The sequence below is a fragment of the Elgaria multicarinata genome, chromosome 3, assembly GCF_023053635.1.
Source record: "Elgaria multicarinata webbii isolate HBS135686 ecotype San Diego chromosome 3, rElgMul1.1.pri, whole genome shotgun sequence".
NCBI classification, from domain to species: Eukaryota; Metazoa; Chordata; class Lepidosauria; order Squamata; family Anguidae; genus Elgaria; species Elgaria multicarinata.
The window spans coordinates 17,714,677-17,735,080 of record NC_086173.1 but is presented as its reverse complement, the minus strand read 5'-3'; the positions used below and the strand labels follow the sequence as shown (position 1 = coordinate 17,735,080).

Genomic DNA, 20,404 nt, shown 5'->3' with positions numbered 1-20,404 from the left:
TTACTAGCATTGGGCATCAATGCAATCAAAGTCTTGTTAACGCTGCCAGTGCTCAGATTTGGAATATGCAAACAACAATCAACAGCAGGAGTGATCCTGTGCAAATTGCCTTTTCCTTACCAGTGAGTAACCTCAACTAGCTGGACACATCTGGAATAAGGAAGCAGTCTCTCTGGGTCAATGAGTGTGATTTCTGGGCACGGTTGCACTAGCGCTCTCCCCTCTCCCCCCCCCCCCCGCTTTTTTTTTTTTATAGTAAGTGAAACTCTTCTGCAACCTTTGATTAGGAGACTGAAGTAGTTTCCTGACTCATCACTCCTGCCTTGTGATAAGTGATACAGCCCCAGGTTACACGGGAGCCGGCAAATGAGACTCTCTGAACCACTGAGCCTCCAGGTGACTGTAGCAGCTGCTAGAGCCACCTGCAGAGACTCCTCTCTTCATTATCACCAGCCCACTTGCCCTTCCAGCAGATTGTCCTGAACCAGTGCTTGTACTCAGTAATGGGCTAGATGAGGGCCAATAAACTGAGACCCTGAAGGAGCAGGTTCGTAGCTTGGGGTTTTTCCTAGAACCATCTCTGTCACTTGAGGCTCAAGTGGCCTTGGTGGCATGGAGTGCCTTCTACCAACTCCGTTTGGTGGCCCAGCTACGCCCCTATCTGGACAGGGATAACCATGTCGTCCATGCTCTGGTAACCTCCAAATTAGATTACTGCAATGCCCTCTACATGGGGCAGCCTTTGAAGATGGTTCGGAAGCTGCAGCTTGTGCAAAATGCAGCAGCCAGATTGATAACTGGAACCAGAAGGTTCAAACATATAACACCGATTCTGGCCCGCTTGCGTTTCCGAGCCCAACTCAAGGTGCTGGTTTTAACCTATAAAGCCTTACATGGCTTGGGACCACAATACATGAAGGAACGCCTCTCCCAACATGAACCTACCCGTACACTGCACTCAACATCTAAGGTCCTCCTCTGGGTGCCTACTCCGAGGGAAGCCAACAAGGGAGAGGGCCTTTTCAGTGGTGGCCCCCCAATTATGGAATGATCTCCCTGATGAGGCTTGCCTGGCGCCAACATTGTTATCTTTTCGACGCCAGGTCAAGACCTTTCTCTTCTCCCAGGCATTTAAAAGCATTTAACAACATATGCTAAGTTTGTTTGTTTGTTAATGGACCCCAGAACTGTTGTTGTTTAAAATGGATACTGTTTTATACTGTTGTTTTTATGTTTTTGATAGTTTTAAATTTTGTATACTTTTTAATGTTCACTGTTTTTAACTTTTGTAAACTGCCCAGAGAGCTTCGGCTATGGGGCGGTTTATAAATTTAATAAATAAATAAATAAAATAAACCCAGACAAAATGGAGGTTCTGCTAGTAGGTGATACATCTGCCCAGTTAAGTGGCATTCAGCCTGCTCTAAATGGGCCTCCACAGTCCCAGAAGGAGCTATAGGCTGGGGTTGCACATAGATACAGCTCTGTCACTTGAGGCCCAAGTACCTTCTGTGGTAGGGTGACCATATGAAAAGGAGGACAGGGCTCCTGTATCTTTAACAGTAAAATGGAAAAGGGAATTTCAGCAGGTGTCAATTGAAGAGGTTGAAATTTCTTCTTCATCACAACAGTTAAAGCTACACTAGCTATAGTAGAGTGGCCAGAAGCTTTTCCTGCACACAGCAGGAAATGGCGGCACATTTCACTTCCCAAAAAAATTTTTAAAGTCGGATTTACGAGGGTCTAGTTTATGACAGAACAAAGGCCAGAAGTAGTGGGAGACACGCAGGAGGTGGACAGCATCATGTAAAGGATACATGAAAACCCGTGAGCGGTCAGTAACGAGCATGCGATAAAACGCTTGTCTGATGACACTAGCCGTTTTGAAAGTATTGCTCCAGTGCTGTGTCAATCAGTTGCCAATCAGTTTCTGGGCCCAATTCAAAGTATTGGTGCTGACTTTTAAACCCCTAAACAGCTTAATACCAATCTACCAGAAGAAACACCTTCTCCTTGTTCCTGCCTAATTGTTAAGATCATCTTCAGAGGTTCTTCTCTGGGTGCCACTGCTCACAATGGTGTGATGGGGCAGCTACCAGAGAAACAGCCTTCTTTGTAGTGGCCCCCATCTGTAGAAATCCTATCCCTCAGAGATCCACCTGGCGTCTTCACTAGATATATTTAGACACCAGGTTAAGACCATCCTCTTCAAGCAGACATATAATCTTAATCTGTTGCTTGATTCATTTTACTGCTGGGTCCTCGATGTTTTTAAATATCTTTTAATGTTTTTAATAGTTCATATGGTATTATTGTAATACTTTAAATGCTGAATTTTGTTAATTACTTATTTGGGGTCGTTTTGCTGTTTGCTCTTATGATTGTAAACTGCCTCCAAGGGTTTACCAATTGGAGAGTAATACAAATTAAATTTGCATTTGGCATACAAGTTAAATAATAAATAAGCCAGGAGTTGCTGGGGGAAAGGCAAACAAGCAGGCAAGTAGCAACAGCAGTAAGAGGGAGTTGGAAGGAGGCTCTCTGCAGGCAGTGGCTGTCAGAAAATGCTTGCTGCTCCAGTCATCCAAAAGATGCTCTCCACACGGAGTCTTGTTCACCGGCTCCTGCATGAATCAGAGCCATGTCAACAATAGCAGAGATGGGTGGAGAATGGGACTCCTTATCAGCCCACAATGCCCTGTGAATGACCTGAAATGGGAAGCCAGGGTGTGTCCTAAGAATCACCCGAAAATCCCTGCCAACCAATCACAACCCTGACTGAACAATGAAACAAACTCAGCATCCAGAAGAGGAACTCACGCAAGCCCCACTCACATAGTGGCACCAGCACAGCTGGCCTGGGCAGGAACTACGTGACTCATGAGAACCACCTAAGCAGCACTTGCATAAGTTACTGCTGAGACGCACGTCTTGAGCATCAGCAGAGGTTTTGCAGCAGCAGCAGCAGCAGCCACACAAGCTAAATAGGGGCTATGGACATAAAGGACAGAAGAAGAGCCCTGATGCCGGATCAGACCAAGGGTCCATCTAGACCAACACTCAGTTCACACAGTGGCCAACCAGCTGTCAACCAGGGCCCCACAAGCAGGACACGGTGCAGCAGCACCCTCCCACCCATGTTCCCCAGCAACTGGTGTACACAGGCTTACTGCCTTGGATACTGACGGTAGCATCTAGCCACCAGGGCTAGTAGCCATTGACAGCCTTCTCTTCCAGGAATTTATCCAGCCCCCTGTTTAAAGCCATCCAAAGTGCTGGCCATCACTACATCTTGGGGTTGCAAATTCCATAAAGTTGGGATCCGGTTATGAGACCCAACTGGTAATAATACATCCACTTCTAGATTCAAGTCGAGATCTAGCACTGCAGATTTAAGAAGCCATCACAGCAATTTGTAATGGCTTCTGCACTCCACCATCTAAACCCTGGGTTGAACCCCAAGAATCTGCTGTTGCAAGGGCTAAACTAGACGTTTGGTGGTGGGGGCGGGGGAATATGTCCCTGGGAATGTGTCTCACCCATCCCAACACACTTAGAAAATTACAAGAGGAAAGGAGGCCACACTTTGAAGGCGACCTCTTCTCCACTGCTCGACCCTCAGCCTTAGCAACAGCATGTCTGTGAGCCCCAGCTGGAGAAAGATGGCCAGGGTAATAGAGGGGAGGGCAGAAGTGGCAGGAAGGGGAAGGGTTAAGCACTTTTGTCCCACTTTTTACTTCACCCCTCCAAATTTCCTCCTCCCAATTTTTACTTCTTAAATGTCCAGCAGGAAATTAGGTTCTAAGACTCGGGTCTTCTGCCGAACGTCTAGCTCAGCAAAGAGACTTTGTTGCTCTGCAACCTCCCAACCATTTGAAAATCCGGTCTTCTCAAATGGCTTTGGCGCTGACAAACAGAGGAAACAGAGTGAGGCGCAAAGTACCTGCTCACAAATGGCTCCAGTGATGGTGACCGGGAAGAGCCGGACGGTCCCACGGCCGAGGTTCTCCCTCTTCCGCTGCTGTGAGAATAACTTCAGCTCTTTTGCCTCTTCCTCTTCCAGGGAGCTGCAGTATTGAGCCTGGGCAAAGATTTAAGGGAGCAGGGGGAAGAGAAGCGTCAGTGAAGAAAGGCCCGAAGCAGGACATCTTGTAGAGGTGCCTCTGGAGCAGGTTGGCCGTTCCTGTACCTGGGGCATGCAATCTATGTTGCCAAAGATGTCCCAAAGTAAAAAAAAAAAGGGGGGCGGTGGGGGGGAATGTTTTTATACTGTTTGTTTTATACTTTGAATGGTTTTAGTTTTTGTGAACCGCCCAGGGAGCTTCGGCCGATGGCCGGTATAAAAATGCAATAAATAATAATAATAATAATAATAATAATAATAATAATAATAATAATAATGTTGTTCCAAGTAATTAAATCAAAATGAAAAAGAGAACTTGATTGGATAATTCTCACTTGGGCCCCAGGCCTGGGACAGACAGATCAAAGGAAAGGAACAGAGCCACACAGCCAGACAGTACCCTCAGGGAAGCTGAAACTGTGTAAAACACAAAAATCTTGCCCTGTTAGTGAGAAAAATCACATAGTATGTTGGAGGAGGAGGGAAAGAGAGAGAGAGAGAGAGAGAGAGAGAGAGAGATCCACCCAATGCAAATCTGAAGGTCTTTCCAGACTGCATTTTAAAACACAGAATGCAGGACCGTTACTCAGATTTCTTGCAGGGGAGACAGGTGAAGTTGCTTCCACCATTACAAGGAGTGGTGGTGGGTGGTACGTGAGACATACAATCATGAGTAGCTAGGAAAACAGTTTCCCTCTCATCAATGGACACACGGGGTCTTTTTTATTATTTACAAAGCATCACCAATGTAGCATGCCAAAGGCCAGGGCCCTGCCCCAAGGAGATTGCAGTCTTACTGTATTGTATTTAATGGTGCCTATGACATCACTGCAGGGGAGTACATGTGTGTGTGACACAAAGCCCATCCTCGCTCTATCTTCGCCATTTTGAGATGCCTCCCAATACACATTCAAGCCTACATTCACAGCCAAAGGCCTCAATCCTGCTTTTCAGTAAACACAATAAAATAAAAACTGCATTGGGCAAAGTGTGCACCTGTCACCACGCTGTATGATGCAGCTGCACAAGAGGATCCCTGCTCAAAAGATGCCCACACCCACTGGATTCTCTTTCTACTTCTACTACAGTGCTTTGGCCTGAATGACTCCCACCCACTGTGGTTCACATCCAACACTAGCCTTGCGACCTTCTCCGACATAAGAAGAGCCCTGATGGTGGATCAGACCAAGGATCCATCTAGCCCAGCACTCTGTCCACACAGTGGCCAAGCACCTGTCGACCAGAAATCCACATGATACAACAGCGCCTTCCCGCCCATGTTCCCCAGCAACTGGTGTACACAGGCTTACTGCCTCTGCATCCTGGGGGCAGCTCTCCCATCTCACTCTGCCTCCCCACCCCCCGGTTGGGAAACCCACCAGACACTGCGCCTGGCCTCCTGCCAGCACCATGTCACAGTTGCCCTAGAACCAGGCACACCCTTGGAAAGGCAACCTGGCTGTCTTTACTCTGCACCTGCTGTCCTTGCTCTCCCAGAGCGGAGACTCTTGACGCTAGGCTGCCTTCACAACATCCTCTGGCGAAAGGCTCCACAGTTTCACGGTGCCTCATGTGGGGGAAAGCACCGCCCTCACTTCCAGCCTGCCCACGTGCCTGTTAGTTTCACCAGGCATCTCCTGGCTTTCATTTCAAGGAAGGATAAATTACAGCCCCACAGCTGGTTTCTCCACACTAATCGGGATCTTTATCCAATCCTCCTCCCCCTCCCAAAAAAAGTCTTCTTTAGGAGGTCAAGAGCCCTAATCTGTTTCAATCCTGCCTGGCACAGAAACGCTCCCAGCTTCCCCTCCCCCCCCCCCGCCCCTTCCCATCTCTGCGTGCATTTTCCAGTTGGGTTACTTTTGCTTCCCAGAAGGGCCCCACAAAGTATTTGCAAGGCATTGTGGGCACACAGCCCAACCGAGGGCAATTCCGAGGGGCCCCTCCTGCCTCAAAAGCCACCATCTCTGTGACCCAAATGGCAGGAACCAAAGGCCTCCTTCCGCCTGTACTGTACGGACTGCACAATTCCCACTCGTGAGGGGCCCTGTCAGTAGGCACAACCCTCCCCTGCCACTGTTGTCTGTCCCTCCTTCATGTGGGGAACGCCCCAGTATGTGAATTTAGTCCAGTGGGAGGCATTTTCTCCTCCCGGACCTCCACAAGCAGACACCCCTATATATATAAAATTGTAAGCTCCCACAATTCCACACTGCTAGAAGGATTAAATTTAGCTTGTTTTAAACGTAGCTTGTTAGCGGCTACAGAGCACTGTGTAGCCCTTCAGACCCCGTTTTTCTTTTGTTCTGGGGGAGAGGAAAACATTCACAGCTGCTGAATTTGGTAGCCTGCAGCAGAGAGCAGCGGCAGCCAACCAAGGGGCAGTGGGGGCTGCATACAGGCTGCAGAAGTCCATCTCTTGCTAAAGGAATATAATCATACACACAGTCCTTATTTGCACTTCCAGTCTGAAACTGAACTGAGTTTTCTACTCTACTGTCCAGTGCAATATGCAGAGGGTTTTCAATGCAATGCACAGAGCAATGACACTCTGCACCCATAGGGAACCATGGCCAGTGGCGGCTTTCTTACCAGAAGTTGAGGCTAGCCCTGTACTGAAATCCTAGAACTTCTTGTGTGTGTTGGGGGTGGGTTAGGGTTAGGGAAGGAAGAACCATCCACCCACCAGGCAAGGCCAGACGAACGCCACCCAAACACCTATGGCAGGGGCAGGCGACCTGCGGCTCTCAGCATAATTGCAGAAGCCCTCTGGGAAGAGCAATCCTCCCCTTCCCTGGTAGGCTGCTGGGTGGAGAGGAAGAGGGAGAAAGTCAGAAGGAGAAAAAGGGGTGGCAGAACGAGAGAGAAAGAAAGGGAGAAAAGAGTGTGACAGAATGAGAGACAGAGGGAGAAAAGAGGGTGGCAGAACGAGAGAGACAGAGGGAGAAAAGAGGGTGGCAGAACGAGAGAAAGAGAAAAGAGGGTGACAGAATGAGAGAGAGAAAGGTAGAAAAGAGGGTGGCAGAATGAAAGACAGAGGGAGAAAAGAGTGACAATGAGAAAGACAGGGAGAAAAGAGAGTGACAGAACGAGAGAAAGAGAAAAGAGGGTGACAGAATGAGAGAGAGAAAGGTAGAAAAGAGGGTGGCAGAACGAAAGAGAGAAAGGGAGAAAAGAGTGACAATGAGAAAGACAGAGGGAGAAAAGAGAGTGACAGAACGAGAGAAAGAGAAAAGAGGGTGACAGAATGAGAGAGAGAAAGGGAGAAAAGAGGGTGACAGAACGAAAGAGAGAAAGGGAGAAAAGAGTGACAATGAGAAAGACAGAGGGAGAAAAGAGAGTGACAGAACGAGAGAAAGAGAAAAGAGGGTGACAGAATGAGAGAGAGAAAGGGAGAAAAGAGGGTGGCAGAACGAAAGAGAGAAAGGGAGAAAAGAGTGACAATGAGAAAGACAAAGGGAGAAAAGAGAGTGACAGAACGAGAGAAAGAGAAAAGAGGGTGACAGAATGAGAGAGAGAAAGGGAGAAAAGAGGGTGACAGAATGAGAAAGACAGAGGGAGAAAAAGGGGTGGCAGAAAGAGAGAGACAGAGGGAGTAAAGAGGGTGACAGAATAAGAGAGAGAGAGGGAGAAAAGAGGGTGACAGAATGAGAAAGACAGAGGGAGAAAAAGGGGTGGCAGAAAGAGAGAAATGGGGTAGGGGAGAGAGATGGGGGCAGAAGGAAAGGGAAAGGGCTGGGCATTCCTTGTCCACTATCAGCATGTAGCTCTCAACAGATCACCCCTGAGGGAATGTAGCCCTGAACAGAAAAAGAGTTCCACAGCCCTGGCTAGAGAATAATTGTCAGCCAGTCACTAGCTCCAGAGGACGTCCCAAGCAAGCAATGGCAGTTCATACCAGGCCAGTGTCTTGCGTTTTAATTATCACTAAAGTGGGGAATTTCAACAAGCCACCTACCTACCACATCATCATTTATCGCAAAGGTGCCCTTCCTCCGCTGGGCCAAAAAGCAGGAGGTTGGATCCAGAAGTAGTCATACTTAGAGTAGACCCGCGGAAAAAGACAGAATTTAAGTTAGACATGATTAGCTTAAATTCCACTGGTTTCAATGGGTCTACTCTAAATACGGCTAAGTCTGGATCCAACCCACAATATAAAGAAATGGCATAAATAAAACCTGCACAAAGACTATTTTACACTTTTAGTTGCTATCCAGCATCTGTTTGTACCCTCCTCGCCGACCAGGTCTTCCCTGCGAGTGTGGAAAACAAGTTTTGCTATTAGCTTGTTCATCCTGGGTTGTGCAGGTCTGACAGATCAACTCCCCTGCCCTGAGCGACAGAGGATGTTCAGGGAGCTCAGAGCAAGAAGCAACTTACGGTTGCTACACTGGAGAGTAATCAGAAAACTGTACCAGATTAGGCCTCTTCTCTGGAGAGCATTTAGCCTAATGATTAATCAAGCCTACTGGAGCAAAATTCCATCAACATTCTGAATGGAGTGTGCACAGGAATCTCCAAACTGATTACAGTTTGAAATGAAGGACCACCGCCAACAGATATCGCCAACAGATGTCTTTCAGATATCTCAGCCTGGCTGCTTCATCGTCGTTTGAAACTTAATATGGCAAAAACTGAACTGCTTGTTTTTCCTCCTAAACCTTCTCCTCACCTCTCATTCTCTCTTACTGTCAACAATGTCACGCTTACTCCGGTCAAGGAAGCTCGTAGTCTTGGCTTTATATTTGATTCCTCGCTCTCCTTTATTCCTCATATCGAGGCAGTAGCTAAATCCTGTTGTTTCTTCCTGTATAATATTGCCAGGATTCGACCATTTTTGTCTGTCTCTTCTGCCAAGACTCTCGTTCACGCACTGGTTATCTCTCGGTTGGACTACTGCAACCTTCTTCTCTCTGGCCTTCCTTCGTCTCACATCAGTCCGCTGGTCTCTATCCACCACTCTGCCGCGAAGATCATCTTCTTGGCCCGCCGCTCTGACCATGTCACTCCACTTCTGAAATCTCTTCATTGGCTTCCAATTCACTCCAGAATCCAATATAAACTTCTCCTGTTGACCTTCAAAGCTTTTCACGGTCTAGCTCCTGCCTATCTCTCCTCTCTCATCTCACACTATTGCCCCGCTCGTGCTCTCCGCTCCTCTGATGCCATGCTTCTTGCCTGCCCAAGGACCTCTACTTCCCTTACTCGGCTTCGTCCTTTTTCTTCTGCTGCCCCTTACGCCTGGAACGCTCTTCCAGAACACTTGAGAACTACAAACTCAATCACAGCTTTTAAAACTCAGCTTAAAACTTTTCTTTTCCCTATAGCTTTTAAATATTGAGTTTGTTCTGACTCTATACTGTTAGCTTCACCCTACCCGGTGCCTGTTTACACTTCCCTGTGCCTGTTTGCATTCTCTTTCCCTCCTTATTGTTTACTACAACTTTATTAGATTGTAAGCCTATGTGGCAGGGTCTTGCTATTTACTGTGTAATCTGTACAGCACCATGTACATCGATGGTGCTATATAAATAAATAAATAAATAAATAAATAATAACAACAACAACAACAACAACAACAACAACAACAACAACAGATCTTCTATCTCTCTTTTTCCCTTTCAGGACCAGGAGTACTCTTCAGTCTTGTGCAGTTACAGAAACCGGTATCTCCAGCAGCATTCAGTGTCCTGAGAACGTTAGCTTTCATCTTTCCCCCCAACCTTTTTTTTTTTACAGCAAGTTTCTAGGACTTATTGAAAGCATACAGGAAATGCCCAATGAAAGCTCCAAATGCAGGTTCTGGCCTTCAGTGCCCTGCATGGCTCCTTCTCCCCTATCTATGAATGTTTTCAGATGGCCATCTCCTAGTGCCACCCATCAAAAGACGTTTTTTCAACTGTCCCAGCTTTCTCTCCTTAACGGATTTTCTATGGTTAGAAAAGATGACGGCAGAAGCAGCGGAAAAACAAGGGAGGATTGCAAATAGCAGGGGCCGTTGTCCGTGGAAACACCACCACCCCTTTCAAAAATCTGTGAACGAGGTAGGGCAATTGCAGGAAATAGGCCTTGCCAGCAAGCACCATTTGACTAGCAAAAGCAGAATGCATTATCCTAAAAGAAAAGCAAACTTGGGGCATTTGCATGACTTTATGCCCTGCAGAATTCATTGTCTTGTGGTGCGTTTTTTTAAAATAAAAATAAAAACAGACAAACAGAACGCATATAGTGCTGTGCATAATTAGTTGCAAGAATGCATGTATTTTCACAGGGACTATCAGCGTTGCCACGCGTGTTCGCAGATTAACCCCAATTATTTGGACAGCAAACAAGAGGAATGAATGGAGTGCCTTTGGAGCAGATAGCTGCCAGTAACTAAAGACAAGAGGGCACAACACACACACAGGTGGGAAGGCAAAGAACCCAATCAAATAACACACCAACACACACACATCTCGGGAAATCCAATTCTGATGGTGGCAACTACTGAGTCCAAACTGTCTCGACATCTCCCTGGTGGCCTTCGAGACACTTGGAGGAGAAGTGCTGGGATACAGCACTTTAATGAGGTTTCTGCTTCTGGATTCTTCACAAGATTAAGATCAGCTCCTTGACACATTTTTTCCTGCGTGTTTTCTCTCTCTGCCTTTCTATATGTTTCATTACACAGACACTGAATGGCACTGTGGTATAGTGGAATTGTGCAAATATGGAAGAGTTTCATTCCGTCATTTCTAAATAATACCAGACTTTCCTCAAATTAAAAAAAGCCGGGGAAATAGTTGCAAAGAGTGGGAGAGGCCCTGGAGGAGGAGGACGTCATGTAAAGGACCACCAAACTACTGTGAATGAGCAATCATGAGCACACAATAAAAGCCTCGTGTAGAAAGGCTCTTTCTCACCCCAAGATCCTTGTTCAGGAACTCTGTAAGCAGCAGCTGGAGCAAGGAGCTGCCCACTTCCCTGTCTTCCATCACAATGCTTGCATCAGCCAGCCAGGCCCGTTTTTGCAGGGAAAGAAAGCAACCAAGGCAAGGGAAAGGAAAGGAATAGCCGCCCTGCTAAATTACGTATCTGCCCTGAACCACAGAGTCCCGCAAGCACTAGTGCGCATCCTGCTGCTACATACACACCCACCTGCCAAACCAATGGTTGATGGAGGGTTGAGGAAGATGCACTAGGGTCAAAGGGCAGCAGGGCTAGGTGAAGAAGTTGGAAAACAACAACTGTGTGCAGGCAAACACTCCCCACCCGAACATGTGAGAAGGAAGTGGGCTGCACCTGCTCAATCTATTGGCTGGGGGATGATGGAAATTGTGGTCCAACATATCTGGAGGGCACCAAACTGGGAAAGCCTGATGTGGGCATTAAGAAGACAGGACTGTACGTGCGTAAGTCTCTTCCTTCCAATTAGGAACCCTGGGATAGTCAGGAAATCCTTTGCCAATATTCTTCTAGAAGGCACTCAGGTTTGACTTTGGACCAGCCTATAGGGATATTTTCTACAGTTGTAGGGGAGCCACCAAGGACACCTCCAGACGTGCCCTTGCTGTTCAAACACAGCGCCTGGAAGGTGACCGTCAAGGAGGTGCTCTCAGGAGATCTGAAAGGCTGTGATGAATGGGAAGGCAGTTCCTGAGGTATAAAGGCTCTGAGCCCTCGAGGGCTTTCTAAATCAAAGCTAGCATGGAAAATTGTGTCCTGAAAGACATGGAAAGCCAATGCAGACACCAAGCACTGGCTGATGAGCTCTCAGCAAGCCTCCCCTGCCAGGAAGCAGGGCACTGTACTGAAACTGCCAGAAAGTCCCTCAAGGGCAGCCCCACTTAAGAGGGCACGGCTGCCTTTGCGATTACAAAAACGTGAATGAATCCTGCTGGAGCCTGATCACGCAGAACGGTGTTTAGTTTGGTTTTCACTCATTTTCATCTCCATCCCACTTTTCTATATGAAACACCCCCCAAATGGTGTACAAACTCAAAAATATTAATAAAACGCTAAAACTATTATAAAGCTACAAATGATAAAATAGCAAAGCAGAAATAAAGCATTATATAAAGCAATATATTGCTTTATAGGATGACCCTATGAAAAGGAGGACAGGGCTCCTGTAATAGTTGTATTGAAGTTCATTAATAGAACAGTTTAACAGTTGTATTGAAAAGGAAATGTCAGCAGGTGTCGTTTGTATATATGGGGAACCTGGTGAAATTTCCTCTTCATCACCACAGTTAAAGCTGCAGGTGCCCTGCCCTCTTTTCAATCTGGTCACTCTAGCATAGCTCCTGCAGGTTTAACTGTTGTGATGAAGAGGGAATTTCACCAGGTTCTCCATATATACAAATGACACCTGCTGACATTCCCTTTTCTATGCAAGATACAGGAGCCTTGTCCACCTTTTCATATGGTCACCCTATTTGAGCTAAACTTTTCAGCTTCTACCCTTGTCAGTAGCTGTTTTGTAGCACAGCAACTGACAAAGAAGAAACATTTAGCTCAATATATATGTTTAATACTCATTAGTCTTCCTAGCTTTGTTATATATTTTATCTTTAAGACTGACTGCATCCATAGTGGATTTTTGTTGCTTTGCTGTTGGGCCACTTTACACCTCTCTCTATATATATACACACACACACAACTATATACATATATCAAAAGCCTGTCAGAAGAAAAGTTTTCAAAACCCATCTGAAAAAGAAAGATCTCCCCAGGGAGGAAATAACACAATGGAGTCACCACCACCGAAAAGGCCCTGTCATTAGTGCCTGCCAACTGTATTTAAGTGGCAGCCTTTGATTGCAGCCTTTACACCAGATGGAGCTTGAGAGAGGTATATCTGGTCATTACATGGCTATATGTCTCTCTTTCACACGCTCACACATTTGCATGTCTGGATTACCCCCATTTCCTCATACCACAGTATAAAAAACAAAGGTTACAAATTCTCCAGGTCCTCAATAAACTAAGTAAACTGAGCACGTTTATCAAAAACATGAAAAAAACGAGTATTGCTTCATTGATTGGGGGGAAAAAAACAATGAAGCAAAAATTGCTTCACTTCATTTATTCCAATTGTAAAATTTTCAGCAGGGGTGGCCCAGAGTTTTCAGTTGCACAGCACAGGATCTGATGTTTACAGCAATCTTTCCATTCCTTTCTACACTGCCACCACCGCCCCTAAGACTGATATATGCATAGGTGTGGGTGGGTGTGGGTGGGTGTGGAGAGAGAGAGGTATAAAGCTGCACAACAGTATAGCAACAAGGAGGTTTTGGATGCACTATGGATGCAGTCCATCTTAAGGCCAGATGGAAAAGAGGACAGGGCTCCTGCACCTTAAATAGTTGTGCAGAAGAGGGAACGGCAAGCTACGTCTGCTGAAATTCCCTTTTCTGCACAGCTGTCAAAGGTTCAGAAGCCCTGCCCTCTATTGCATCTGCTCAAGTATAGAACTTGGTGCAAAATATCTGTAACTAGGAAAGAAACTCTTTACAGAACCCCCCCTTAGCCATTCCTATTTCGTTTTATAATAAAACACCCCTCTCACCTCACTGTCGTGTGGGGGAAGCTGGTGCAGAAGCTGGCGTATGCGGTACCGCTCTCCAGGGCTATTGACGTAGGGGACTTTGTCTTCTGGGAGGCAGCTGAAGAACTGATAGACCTGAGGGTCAAGAGAGCCATTATTAGCACAAACAGGGAAGAGGGGAAAGAGGTGGACCAGTAGCGCAGTGACTGGACCTGATGCCCAGTGGCCCAGCAAGTGCCTTCTCCTTCTGCTCCCTCTCCCCTGCGCATTTATCAGGAGTCCCATGCTATACAAAAACAAGGGAGACAGTGTGGCATACTGGTTAGAGTGTTGGGGTAGGACTCAGGAAACCTGGGTTCTAGTCCCTGCTCGGCCATGATGATCACTGGGTGACTTTGAGCCAGTCACTGACTCTCAATCTATCCTACTTCACAGGGTTGTTGCGAAGATTAAATGGAGAGGAGGAAGATCATGCAAGCCACCCGGGTTTCCTCATAAGTGAGGAAAAGTCAGGATATAAACGTAATAAATACGTAAACAAACAGACAATTCTGTGAGGGAAGGACTTTAGAGGGCCTGTTAAGGGTTCAATCATGCTTTTAATGATGCACAGGTTTTAAAAGTTTGAATTAGTTTTATGTATTTTATGGTGTTTTTATTTGTGTTGTACCCCACCTCGATCCAGAGGGGGAGGCGGGTAACAAATAAATAAATAAATAAATTTATTATATTATTATTATTATTATTATTATTATTATTATTATTATTAATAATAATTATTTAATAAAATTAATCATGCCCAAACTGGTGATGGGAAGGTTTAACTCAGTGGCAGAGTGCCTGATTTGCATGCAGAAAGCTCCAGATTCAAATTGCCAGGTTTTCTGGCTAAAAAAGTCTCAAGTAGCAGCGCTGGGGTGGGGACACCCCTGAGACCCACACCCTAAACATCACTAGGCTAAGGGCACAATCCTATGCATGTTTAGACTGAAAAAGGAAGTCCTAAAGCAGTTTCAATAAGCACTGTGGATGTAGATACAGCATTTAGATAAATGCAGACTCTCCACTTCAGCTGCCACCTTCTGCACACAGTAATATGGGGGCGGGGGGGGGGAAGAGTCCTAAGTCCAATTGAAATCTCACTATACAAAGGGTGGGGGGGAGGTAATACTCTTCAAATAGACCCCAAGGCAGACAATGGGAGCTATTCAGGTGCCTGGATCACACCCACGCGCCCCTTTTTTCAGATTCAACTCTTAGCTCAGTGGGTGGCCTCAGAAAAGCGCTCTCTCTCTCTCTCTCTCTCTCCCTCTCTCTCTCTCTTGGTCTAACTAACAAGCTTCTCAGGGTTCTCTGGATAATCCACAAGATAAGAAGGGCAAACACTTTCTACAATGAAAAGCCCTACAGAAAGCAACAAGAAGTGCTAAAGAAATGTTCCGCAGTAATCAGTTTAAAAGAAGACCGTTGCTAATCAGATTACAAGCAGTCTGGTCTGGCTGAAGTGGTCAAGTTACACAACACGCACGCGCGCATCCCCACCCCCCCAACAAGGGAGCAACTGGTCAGTAATCAAATTAATATGGTCCTCTGTTTAAACCTTCCTGCCCCTTTGTTTTGAAGAACAGAACACCCAAACTTACCAAGGTTAACATCAGCACAGACAAATGACGTACTTTTAAAAATAACTGTGCTTTGAATATCTCTGCTTGAAGAATGGGTCTGTGTGGCTCAAAAACTTGCTTCCGGATTATAGAGCAGTTAATCCAATAAATAGAATGGGTTGGACCCAGACTATTTCATAGAATCATAGAATAGCAGAGTTGGAAGGGGCCTACAAGGCCATCGAGTCCAACCCCCTGCTCAATGCAGGAATCCACCCTAAAGCATCCCTGACAGATGGTTGTCCAGCTGCCTCTTGAAGGCCTCTAGTGTGGGAGAGCCCACAACCTCCCTAGGTAACTGATTCCATTGTCGTACTGCTCTAACAGTCAGGACGTTTTTCCTGATGTCCAGCTGGAATCTGGCTTCCTTTAACTTGAGCCCGTTATTCCGTGTCCTGCACTCTGGGAGGATCGAGAAGAGATCCTGGCCCTCCTCTGTGTGACAACTTTTTAAGTATTTGAAGAGTGCTATCATGTCTCCCCTCAATCTTCTCTTCTCCAGGCTAAACCTGCCCAGTTGTTTCAGTCTCTCTTCATAGGGCTTTGTTTCCAGACCCCTGATCATCCTGGCTGCCCTCCTCTGAACACGCTCCAGCTTGTCTGCATCCTTCTTGAATTGTGGAGCCCAGAACTGGATGCAATACTCTAGATGAGGCCCAACCAGGGCCGAATAGAGAGGAACCAGTACCTCACGTGATTTGGAAACTATATTTCTATTAATGCAGCTATACTTCTATTAATTAACTTCTATTAATGAACTTATCTATTCCCATTGAAATCAATAGGACTGGAGTCATACATAACTTGTCACGCTGATTTCAACGGGATCTAAGTGCAACGAACTCAGTCTGAATCAAATCCATTGTCATATTCATTTATTATTTTTATTTGTGATATTTGTATACTGCTGAATATAATAACATCTCTTGGCAGTTTACAATAAATATCTGTAAATATATTTACTCTGAGGGGTGTGGAGGCATAAGACTGCATTCTGCAACTGCTTTCCTCTCGTTACAACTGTGTACCTGAAGACATCCCATAATTTCCCCTCCCAATATATGAAAATTGCTGTCATTGATTCCAAGGGGGCAGGAGGAGAAGAAAAACACTGTACTTAAGGACACTTTTGTGGATAGAGAAAAATCTGTCCTTTGCAGGTTTATTTGGAATGTGCTTTTTAACAAAGAGTTCTCAAAAAAAGTTCTTATCCTTTACAAGATGCAATTTTGCCCTACACGTATAGCATACAATAATAATGAGCATTTTGTTAGCTGATGTTCAGGAAGCAACATAGCGATCCCTGTCAGGGCCAGGCCTAGCATTAGGCACAGTGAGATGGCCGGCTCAGGCAGCAGATAAGAACATAAGAAGGGCCCTGCTGGATCAGACCAAGGGTCCACATCGTCCAGCGTTCTGTTCACACAGTGGCCAACCAGCTGTCAACTAGGGACTCACAAGCAGGACACTGTGCAACAGCACCCTCCCACCCATGTTCCCCAGAGTCTGGTGTATACAGGCTTACAGCCTCAGATACTGGAGGTAGCATAGAGCCATCAGGATTAGTAGCCATTAATAGCCTTTGCCTCCAGGAATTTATCCAGCTCCCCTTTAAAGCCATCCAAAGTGCTGGCCATCACTACATCTTGTGGTAGCGAGTTCCATAATTTAACTATGGTCTGTGTGAAGAAGTATCTCCTCTTATCCGTCCTGAATCTCCCACCAATCAGCTTCATGGGAGGACTCTGGGTTCTAGTAAACTGGGGGAAGTTGGCAGCAGCCCCCCTTCTCCCTGAGCTTCTGTTGCTACTCTGTTTGCAATCAGGTATAGTAGAGGACACTGTCCCATCACCAGCACTGAAGTAAGATTCAACTGCCAATTCAGTTGGCTTCTGTATGTGGAATTTGTTGGGGCGGGGGGAGTGTGTGTGTGTGTTTCACCTCAGACAGCGAAATGGCTTGGGACAGCCCTGTACCCTGTATAAGCCCCAGGTTCCCTATGGCTCTAGGACTGTGCAACTCAGCAACTACGAGCTAATGTTAAACTCCATCCAAGCAAGGGATGTCACCGTCTTCTACGCGCAGCAGGGGAATTTCCTGAAGCGTTTCCTTTCATAGAAGCAATCAGGCAGCTTCTGTCCCCACAGGGCTTAAGGTGTGATCCAAACCATCGAGACCAAAACTGTACCTACTCAGCCACACAGCTAAACATCTGCCCAGCCAGCAATTGAGTAATGCTTGAGCTATTTTGCTGTCCTGGGTGAAAATTAATTCATCCTCTCTACTTGTCCCTTCTATCTTATTGAATATAGCAGGAGGGAATTGGGTTTGACAGCTAGCATGGTGGAATGGTTAAAGTATTGGCCTAGAACCAGGGAGACCCAGGTTTGCATTTGCCTTCAGCCATGATGCTCACTGGGTGACCTTTGGTCAGACACCATCTCTCACCAGGCTAACCTACCTCACAGGATTGTTGTGAAGAAAAAAGAGGAGAGGGGGAGAACAACGTACACCGCCTTAAGCTTCCTGGGGTGAACAAAGGATGTAAGTGGGATTAATTAATTTCTGTCTGGAGTCTTTTCCGGATTGCATCCCTTTTTTACCTGTTTTTCCTAAGAATCTTCTGTGCAGTTGTGTGGCTCGAGGGAAAAAGCGGGCACAATCTCCCCACCTCTCAGACCACGTTGTCTGGTGGTGAAATGGGATTGCGCTCTCCCTAGTGGGCTTTCCTAAACAGCCTGGAATCCCTGGAATTCAGCCATCCAAGACTCATCACCTGTACTACGGATCAGGTTGAGTTGGCCCTGCTGTGCACAATTCCTTCTTTGGTGGTGGATTTAAGGACAACCTCACTGATTTTCCTAAGGGAAAACTTGGCAGCTCTGGATATGAAGGGCCAGGGTTTGAATCTCAGTTGGGTTATTTATTTTAGTGCCACACCTGCCTCTGCTTTTCCCTCTCCCTCATTACAACCAATAATAACATGAAGAAAACAGCTTGTGGCACCACACAGTAGTTTAAAAGCTATTATTATCATCTTAGATTATCATGAGGCCACCAAGGGTGTAGCCAAGGTTCTCGGTCAGAAAATCCCCAAGGGGTTCATCAAAATGACCACCTTTTTGACTTAATAGCGACCGACCCAAGACCCACCCATTCCAGAATTCACCAGTGACTTGCTCTCTTCTTCCCTCCATGACTTCCTCCAAAGGAAAAAAGTATCCGATGTGAGATTGTGATTTCTGAAGTCTAGCGATCTGCACTACAGATTTTATCAGCCCATTTCCTCTCCCTAAGAACACTGGGAACTGTGGTTCGAGGTGGAGGTGAGAATGTCTAACAACGCTGAAGACACTCAGCAAACTACAATCTCTAGGATTCTTTGGGGAAAGCCACGACAGTTAAACTAGCACAAAATGCAGGATTTTACAAGTGCAGATAGCATCAGTTGGGAGGGCTTGTCATTAGCAGGATCACAGCAAGCGTAAAGAATTAATTTAAGTATGCCTCCTTTGTTGCACTCCTAAAGAAAACCCCTCCTTTAAAGGTGCTATTTGCATTGGAAGGAATTCCCACCCCTTTCCCATTGCAGACACTACCATACCTGCTCAGGTTTGAGTCCTGGGGGCACCCAAGCATACTCCTCCGAGGCGCAGCCCGAGTCATCATCCGAGATGGAGTGGCGCTGGAAGTCGGAGATGAGGCGGCACATCATCCTTTCCAAGTCGACAGGCACCATGCGCACCGCATGCTCCTCCCGGGGACACTTGCAGTGTTGGCAGATCTTCCTGCAGAGGAAGGAGAACAGTTGCAGAGACTCAGCCATAGAACACAGGAGAGACCCTGCAATAACCAACCCTCTCTGTTGCTCCCAAGAGATCCTAGAAACACAACGGAAAGCACAGTTCCTCAAGACTTAATAACTCATCCACCTATCGAATCCTAAAAGAGCTGAAGAACATGACAGATTTTGGTCTGACTTGGGAGAAATCCTAAATGTATACTGCCATGTCAACTACCACTTACATGCACTTGTGAGCTCCCAAAAGACAGTGTCACATAATAACGAGCCTGTGAAGCCCCAAGGAATCTTTCAAAAACCAGTTATAAGGGGGAAACAGGATATTGTGAGTAATCTAATAATTCCTTGTTACTTCTTGTGGGAGGGGCTGTACCTCAGTGGAAGAGCACCTGCTTTAAGGTCCCTGGCTGGAACCTTAAAGGGTAGGGCTGGAAAAGGGTAGGGCTTTAAAGGGTAGGCCCTTAAAGGGTAGGGCTGGAAAAATTCCTGTTTGAAACCCTGCAGAACCCATTGCTGCCAGTCATTGTCAAAAATACTGGGCTAGATGGACCCCTGGTCTGACTCAATCCTATGTTCCTAAGATGCATTCAAATATGGTGGCTGGGAAAGGGCTGAAAGGAAACACAGCTACCGTATTTCTTCAATTGTAAGATGCCATCAATTGTAAGACGCAAACTAATTTCAGTACCACCAACAGAAAAAAAAAACCTAAGACACACCCGCGATTCTAAGATGCACCCCATTTTTAGAGATGTTTATATGGGGGGAAAAGTGTGTCTTAGAATTGAAGAAAATGGGTAACTCATTCTAACCAAGATCTTTGATGCTGCTGTTGTTACAATACGGGTTCCCACTAAAGGAGATCATTGCGTGTCTGTATTTTATCTTGAACCCTGCAAAGCAAAGGCATTTTGATACAGACCGGGCTTACTTCCCAACAACACCCTGAATTGGCTGAGTTCATGGTAAGGATCACTCTAATGCCACATAGCTGGCCATGGGGACTGATAGTACAGAGTGAAGGGCCCAATGATTTGTGCTCCTACACAATGAGGTCAGCAGCTTATTAGAGATGGAGGAGAGGGAAGATTCCCAAGCGCCCTTCCCCATGGTGCGAGTAGCACACAAAGAAAGACAGGGCTGATAAGGCAGTCGCACACAGCAAGACAGCAGTGGTGAGTGTGGAAATGCAGAGGGGCAACTAAGCACGCAGGATGAGGGCTATCCCAGAGGGGTAAATGGAATGAGTGATTGAAAGGAAAGGTGCTTCCACCCCACTGCTTTCC

The 20,404-nt window shown here is 46.2% G+C and overlaps 1 protein-coding gene across 4 annotated transcripts in view; it reads right to left on the bottom strand.

The window, feature by feature from the left end:
• Positions 1-20,404, bottom strand: part of PRICKLE3 (prickle planar cell polarity protein 3) — a 52,844-nt gene that overhangs the window by 9,321 nt on the left and 23,119 nt on the right. For all 4 annotated transcript variants that reach the window (XM_063119450.1, XM_063119447.1, XM_063119451.1 and 1 more), the window contains 3 exons: positions 18,921-19,104; positions 13,674-13,787; positions 3,944-4,081 (listed from right to left, as the gene is read on the bottom strand). In XM_063119450.1, the coding sequence (XP_062975520.1) occupies positions 3,944-4,081; positions 13,674-13,787; positions 18,921-19,055 (387 nt within the window). In that variant the 5' untranslated portion in view covers positions 19,056-19,104. The remainder of the gene's footprint in view (positions 1-3,943; positions 4,082-13,673; positions 13,788-18,920; positions 19,105-20,404) is intronic.